Raw genomic sequence first — 7,225 nt, forward strand, 5'->3', positions numbered from 1 at the left:
GCGTGTTTTTCTCAGGTATATAAAAAGAAAATCACTGCATTATCCAACATGATTGAACCAATATATGAATATTAAATGTTTCTCCTAGAACAAGATTCAGGCCAGATTACTGCGTTCTTCCATCTAATGAGGGTCTTTGTCCTTCCTGCTGTTGTTGCAGAAATCCACCACTAGATGGCAACATTGAGCTGATGAAGTGCTGACTCCAGCATGAACTTCCTCCTTTTTAAAGTGGAATTCAAGCTGAAATATGGTCAAATTAGAAAACAAAAGTCTCGTTTTACTTATTTTATTGAGATGTGTATTTATTTTTCAATAATATCAATTTCAGAATCCTTTCATTACCAAATCTAGTGAGATGTGTTTTATTTGTTGCTTTTTGGGTGAATTACAGTGACAAAAAAATCCCAACATACAATTATTTTAACAGTTAGAAAAACTATACAGTTTTAAGTGGTCCTTAGTCTGAGCTGCAATGCTTCCATTTGACAAGAGATCTTCCTCATTTGTTTGTACCTTCTGCACACGGTGAGGTTTATTTCACACTTTCTCAAACAGTTCTGGGTACATAAAGTCCAAATGGATTTAGAAATCCTAGCCGTACGCCGACATGGCCCACTGCTTGACGTCAGTGGGGCATTGTGGGTATTTCTGCAGGGCCTCCATGACCTGAGTGTTGTCCAGCATGAGTCTCATCAGCTGGTACTCCCTCTGAGTTTTGACCGAGGAGCTGTCCACCGGCCGGATCATCTCCAGCTGCTGCAGGTGCTCGAAGGCCTGAGGACGAGCGGGGGAGTGTCGGTGAATAAAAGTAGTTTGTTTTTATATACAAAGATTTTAATATTGTCTGTTTCTCTAGGACTTAAAATGTTTTTATTCTCACCTTCATGATGACAGGCTGCTCAAAGTTGTACATGGAGTTGGACTTTCTCTGCAGGAACTTCTTAAACTCTAAAAAAACAGGAGAGTTTATCAATCAATGTTCAGCTCCATCCAGTGTTTTTCTTATTACAAAAACTAGAGTATTTATTTACCGTTGTGGACCATTTGCAGATTGAACGGCTCTCCTTCGTAGACGTCGTTGAGGTGTTTCATGGCGATGATCAGACACAACTCCAAAATAGACAGACCTAAAGACAAGAGAAAATACAACAAGTGTGAACTAATTGAAAAGTTGAAGTGTCAAAGACCTCATTTTTGTGATTCATTCATTTTACCGTGGAGCATATTGGCCTGGGCGTCGATTAAACACATCCTGCTGGCCTCCAGGAGGTCTGCAGGTTTGATGGCAGGTTTGGCTACAGACACACGACTCAGGCACAACATCTGCACATAAAACAGGTTTTTCCTTTAACCAAATGTAGTTTGTAACTATTCAAATCAAGGGTTCACAAATTGCTCATGTCTAAAAGAACATGATATACTTCTTTCCTGGATTTATAAAATGTTAAGGGTAACTATTAGGGATTTAACACCATAAATGTTAGAAGTAGAGTAAGGTACTTTGCAGAATGGTGTACAAAACATATCTAAAATGTAGTATTAGTGTGTTTTACCAGCAACATGTGGTTTGAACGGAAGTTCTTGCTGGAGTTGTAGTGCCTCTGTAAAGCATCCTCCACTGATTTGTCTTCACACAGAGTCTGAATAAAAAGAACAAACTGTTTAGCGTGATCCACACATTTTGAATTCAACATGTTTGTTCCCTTGCTCCACCTTGACGCTGGCGTTCCAGTCCTGAGCGAACGTCTCGTCGGGGAAGTCGTCCTGCAGGCTGAGTTGTGTTTGTACCCGCTCTAGGTACTGACTAAAGGTGGGGTTGCTCAGCAGGTGGATCTGACGGTGAGAAAACCGCGACTTCACCCGCTTCTCCAGCAGCTCCAGAACATCCTGGAATGGAAATGATGCACCGCGACAAAAAGGTTTCAAATCAAACCGCCAGTATGATTTCTGTGCGGTGAGGAGGATGAAGTGAGGCTCACCAGTCTGCAGGTGACGCCCACCACAGCGACGGGGGCCTGGGCAGACTGAGAGACGTCGAACAGGTTGTAGAGCAGCGTCTGGTTCTTGTGGTGGGCGAACAAATCAAACTCATCCAGGACGAACAACACCGGGCGGCTGCTGCTGCGATCACCTGGAGGAAATAAGCAGGTGGCCTTAAATGTAGGCAGTTCAATCCAAAAGTGCGTTATTAGTGTTGCATTTTCTTACCTTTCTTCAATGCCTCCAGCAAGAAACACAGATTCTCAGCGAAACTTCCCTGGAATTAAGAAGCAGGTATTTAGAGCAGCTTTTTTAGCATTATTAATGGCAAAATATGGATACAACTCAATCCAGATACTTACAAACACTTTGTCCCCGACAACGTTTTCAAGGTGGAGCTGCCGCGTCATTTCCTGAAGCGCTATTCTGTCATCAGTCTGCAGGAGACCTTCAGCAAACAGGCGAGAAATGTATCTGGTGATGTGTACTCGGAGACATTTTTAGCAAGTAATAATGGTTTATTATCTGGTTGATGCATTAACCCTGGTCAAATGGACATAGAAAAGGCTAATCCAGCAATAACAAATGTTCTACATATTTACATTATCTCATCGATAACATTGTGTTTGGTGAGGTATCAGAGTCTGTACCATTGAGATGAACCTGCAGCAGATTTTTTTCTACTTCTTTTTCCTCTAGCAGGTCTCTCAGCACACACTTCAGCAGCTGCAGACACAAAAACACAAACACACCATGAGACAAAACAACCCTCCCAGGATTTAAACACACCTCCAACACAATCCATCTTCTTCTCTGACATTTCTTTTTACCCATAAGCCCATTTCAGGCTTCTGGCTGCAGACGCTCACCATTGTTTTTCCTGATCCTCTGGGGCCGACAATCAGCACCGAGTTACTCTCCCCGTGGATGGCCGTGCGCTTCAGCAGCCCCAGGAGGTGTCTGAAAATACAGTGTTTTAACTACAATACCCACAATGCTTCTTTGGTAGTAGAAAAAAAGAATTATATAGTAAAAGACAATGTGTCATCTCTCTTTTCCTTTCTACCTGCAGAAACAGCCTAAATCTAATGAGTATAAAGGAATGAATGTACTCGTGTTGTGTTCAAGTCAGCTGGGAAATTGAGCTTTTCACACTTTTGAACTGGGACAGCACCGTTAGCCAGGTAAAGACTCAACTGGGTCACAGAGAATCATCTCTTTTTCCCAGATGACAAACCTACTACAGTTTTACTTTTGAGTACTTTTTAGTTTAACAATTTAAATGCAAATTACAGGTAGATTTTTATAGATAAAATAGAAATTATAAAAAGTGTTAGACTATTATTGAAGTAAACCTACTTGTGTTGAGCCTCCACTCCCTCCGGTGTGTCAGGAAGCTGCTGATGGCAAAGCCGCTTCCTTAAAATGTCCTGAACCTGCAGATAAATGTAGATAAATATAGACGTCATTACAGGGACACACCACCATAAACAAGTTAGAAGATGATTGGCCGATACAAACCTGTGAAATGCATTCTCCTACTGGCAAAGGAGCATCTTTCGCCTTCCTCTTGCTCATGGTGCTGAGATTATAAACTGCAAAAAGTGGAGATCATTGGTTAAGATGCATGACATTTGTGGGGGAAATGCGCTTCAGGGACTTCCAACGGTCCTAAATAAGACATCCCAAAAAATACAATCTACTTTAGTGTGGTTTTATTGCATTAAGCAGCACCATAATATGAGAGTAATTATATCAGAATTGCTCCCTCTGCTGTTGTGTTACTTTCTGCACAATTAACTATTTCCTCACTGTATTTTATCTCATGTAAATTGAAATCTTATATTGTAGGAATATGTCCACTAAATGCACTGACATTGCAAGATGACACTTTCTACGCCAAACTCCAATCTATTAATCGTGAATACTATGATCTCACTGTGTGTGACACCAATACTACTTCTACTTAAGAAATGCGTATACAATATAGCCTGAATCTTTACTATATAAACTAATACATTCATATAAGTGGATGATTTGTATGCCGAATAACAAAGTGACTCGTAGCTATTTGATAATGATCGTAATTTGCATTCAAGATCTGTTCATATTTGCAATACACAAGGAGAAACTAATGTGTCATAATTTACGAATGGAATTTGGTACTACTGTCTCTCCACGCTGTCACCGGGCTCTTTAGCAGCAGCACGCTCTGTCTTAAATAGCAAGACTACTTTGTTAAGCACTTGTTAGTCTAGCAATGTAAGCATGTCAACAAATAAAGAGACATACCTTGAAAAACAGTAATTCACTTCAGAGGCGTTCTCAATCTTCGCGGGAAGAGTGCTTTGCCAGCAGTGACGACTTCCTGCTTTGACTGATTCTCCGGCTCTGATTGGCTGAGGCTCTGATTGGCTGAGGCTCGGAGTAGAATACCTTTTATTCTTCTACTTGCACTGTCACCTAAATGACCTGACAATAACAATAATAATTTTGTAAATAGCCATTTTTGTCACAGTTTGCGTGTGTAATTAAGTGTTATTGTTAATATTTCTGTTTTTATTTTTATTTTTAACCATTTAAAATCTTTTGCCAGAGCTTTTGACCACAAATGATAGTCTTCATTAGCATTTGGTGTTGGACATTTCAGCATAAAATAATAACATTTAATTTGTCTTAAAGCACATTCAAAATAACCATAACTTAAAGTATTGCATCTGACTATCAAACATGTTTCAAAATGTAAGCCCATACATTCAATAACACCCAGGTGTATAGGTTCAAATGTATCCTCTTTACTTTCTTAACCCTTAGATGCCCGAGTGACTGGACCCTACCTCTTCCATAAGTGGGTCAAAAAGGACCCGTATTAGAATAATATGTGTTTTAATGCCATTTTTGTCATTTTGGTTCAGAAAAATCACTTGTATAATATTTAGTATTATATTTTGGTTCACACTAGAAATATTTTATATTTAATTGTTCACTATTTATCATTTTAGACGTTTTTTTTACATTTTGAAAAAAAACGTTTTGAACATATTGATGCAAAGATCTCCGCTATTCTGAGACCCTCACAGTATTCCAGTCCCTTTTCAAAACTCATCTCTTCTCGTCTTGTCTACTCATAGCCCACCCCCCATCAATCCATGCCGGTTATCATGCTATCAAGTTTGATAGTCCTATACTCCCCACCCTAACCTTCCCTTATATTGTAAAGCAATTTTGAGTCCTTGAAAAGCCCTATAAAAATATTATGTATTATTATTATTATTATTATTATTATACTGACAGGTATCAGATCTTGCTGTGTAAAATAATCTTCCTGAGAGGTGTCACTTGTGATGTAGTCTGTGTGGTCTACAGTGAATGTATTCCTGACAGCCACAGGTGATAAGAATCAAAGGTTCACATAGGATCCCATAGAAAATGCATGCGGGTCATTTTTGACCCACTTATGGAAGCTTGGGGTAGTACTACAAAAACTACAATTTCTTAAAATTTGAATTTAAAATTTGAACGGCATGATATCCAAAACATGTTTTCTGAGGAATAGCTGGAATATGAAATGATACAAAAATGTAATTACTAAGATATTCAAGAAAACCACCTCACTGGGTCAAAAAAGACCCACTTATGCATCTTTAAGAATAACAAAATCCAGACAAACCCCATATAATTTAATTTTAGAAAACATTGGTTTGTTCTAAAAAAATAAAAATGAATATGTGATATATAGCATTTAATAAGATGATGCTCGGGCATGGGTATATGTAATTAAAAAATGAATTATTTAAAATCTGCAAAGCCATAATTGCCACCACTGTTCTGATTTTGATACAATTATGAGGGATGTTTGAATGGCTGCATTACATCTTTTACTCACTCACAATAATGACGAAGCTCTGGAGATACTTAAAGGCTTCCTGTGGCTTTTGGTTGACTGATGAAAAAAGCACAATAAACCACCAGACATCTCACAAATCGTCTCCCAGTCTCCGCTCACATTTAGCCTGTCACATTATGCTAAAATACGGCTCTCCGCTCACACATTCTGCTCTGTGTTTGCCCTTAGAAATACATGAAGCGGTCCTTTTACACCAGCCAAACACTGAATTAATTTACAGTCTCCTCAGGTCTGACCTTCAGACAAAATTCAAGCATTTTCTCCCTGAAATGCATCTCCTTTTTTTTTTTTTACTTCAGATCACTGAACGCCCTCTATTTCTGAGCGCTTGTATTTTTTGCATCTGTTTATGCTTCAATACCACTATGTTGCATATTTTAAGGTCTGGTAAAAGTGTATTATATTGTATATTGTATAGTTTTTGTATTATTATGTTTATTTGTTTTGTTTTCATATTTTAGAGTCAATTCATTAAGGTTGATGAATTGCTACAGGTGATACAGTCAAGTTTAATTGATGCCTGGAAATTATTATAATTCATTATTAACATAACAGCAATATGCAGCTAATAGTGTATATATATATATATTTGTATATATATATATTTGTATATATATATATATAATATCTGCATGTATATTTTCTATTTCGACATGTATATTTTATATTTTATATTTTATTTTATTTTTCTTTCTATTCTTGTATATTTTGTAGTTTTGTTTTATTGTAAAATGCCTTTTATGCTGCTGTAACAACAACAATTTCCCAATTTGGGATCAATAACGTACTATCTATCTATCTATCTATCTATCTAGTATTAACTTGCTCACACAATATTAATATGACATAATAACTGCTGTTTATGGAAATATTGTCAGTGATTCTTTATCACTGACAATGCTTATAACTTTAATTATTACAGTGTTAGGTTGTATGTCATATTATAATCAGTTTAAAGGTCCTTTATTTGTATTTGATTTAATTCTGCACCATGTTTGGCATCGACCACTACAATTATTTGTACGTTGTGGATACCTCAATATAAAAAGGGTGCAACCGATTCATCTCTGGGGTCATTATTTGTTTTTCTGTCTGAGGACTGAAATAAAATAAGTCAAATAACACAGATATTGTTCTTTACTTTGCCAATGATAGCTGAAGCTCCCTCAGGAGCCCCTGAAGGCCCCCAAACCCCTCCAGAGAGAGCCATTACTGAAAACGACAGCACTGTGTGAGTCACCCCACCCACGCATCCAGTTGTTTCAAGATTATGTCATAACTGTGTTCCCAACTTTTGCCATGCAGAGCTCATGTATCTGAGCTCTGGGGGTAACG

At 37.8% G+C, this 7,225-nt stretch overlaps 1 protein-coding gene across 3 annotated transcripts; it reads right to left on the reverse strand.

The window, feature by feature from the left end:
* Positions 1–273: 273 nt before the first annotated feature.
* On the reverse strand, positions 274–4,371 carry orc4 (origin recognition complex, subunit 4). 3 transcript variants are annotated; one of them, XM_034134745.1, is made up of 14 exons: positions 4,276–4,371; positions 3,505–3,578; positions 3,343–3,419; positions 2,853–2,943; positions 2,634–2,709; positions 2,346–2,431; positions 2,212–2,260; positions 1,983–2,134; positions 1,717–1,890; positions 1,557–1,643; positions 1,218–1,326; positions 1,035–1,130; positions 884–951; positions 274–777 (listed from the first exon to the last, which is right to left on the reverse strand). In XM_034134745.1, exons 2-14 carry the CDS (start codon positions 3,559–3,561, stop codon positions 595–597), a joined length of 1,305 nt encoding a protein of 434 aa, XP_033990636.1. In that variant the 5' UTR covers positions 3,562–3,578; positions 4,276–4,371; the 3' UTR covers positions 274–594. The 3 variants fall into 3 exon arrangements, with proteins under 3 accessions (XP_033990636.1, XP_033990638.1, XP_033990637.1); XM_034134747.1 differs by lacking the exon at positions 4,276–4,371 and adding an exon at positions 4,150–4,188; XM_034134746.1 differs by lacking the exon at positions 4,276–4,371 and adding an exon at positions 4,134–4,181.
* Positions 4,372–7,225: the final 2,854 nt, after the last annotated feature.

Source organism: Trematomus bernacchii, unplaced genomic scaffold (assembly GCF_902827165.1).
Source record: "Trematomus bernacchii unplaced genomic scaffold, fTreBer1.1, whole genome shotgun sequence".
Classification (NCBI taxonomy): domain Eukaryota; kingdom Metazoa; phylum Chordata; class Actinopteri; order Perciformes; family Nototheniidae; genus Trematomus; species Trematomus bernacchii.

Bases quoted from the DNA above. Each gene is read 5' to 3' on its own strand.
- orc4 (XM_034134745.1), bottom strand. From the start codon at position 3,561: ATGAGCAAGAGGAAGGCGAAAGATGCTCCTTTGCCAGTAGGAGAATGC. The intron at 2,944-3,342 runs GTAGGTTTACTT...CTGTATTTTCAG, and splicing joins GGAGTGGAGGCTCAACACAA to ACACCTCCTGGGGCTGCTGA. The intron at 1,891-1,982 runs GTGAGCCTCACT...TTTCCATTCCAG, and splicing joins TGGGCGTCACCTGCAGACTG to GATGTTCTGGAGCTGCTGGA.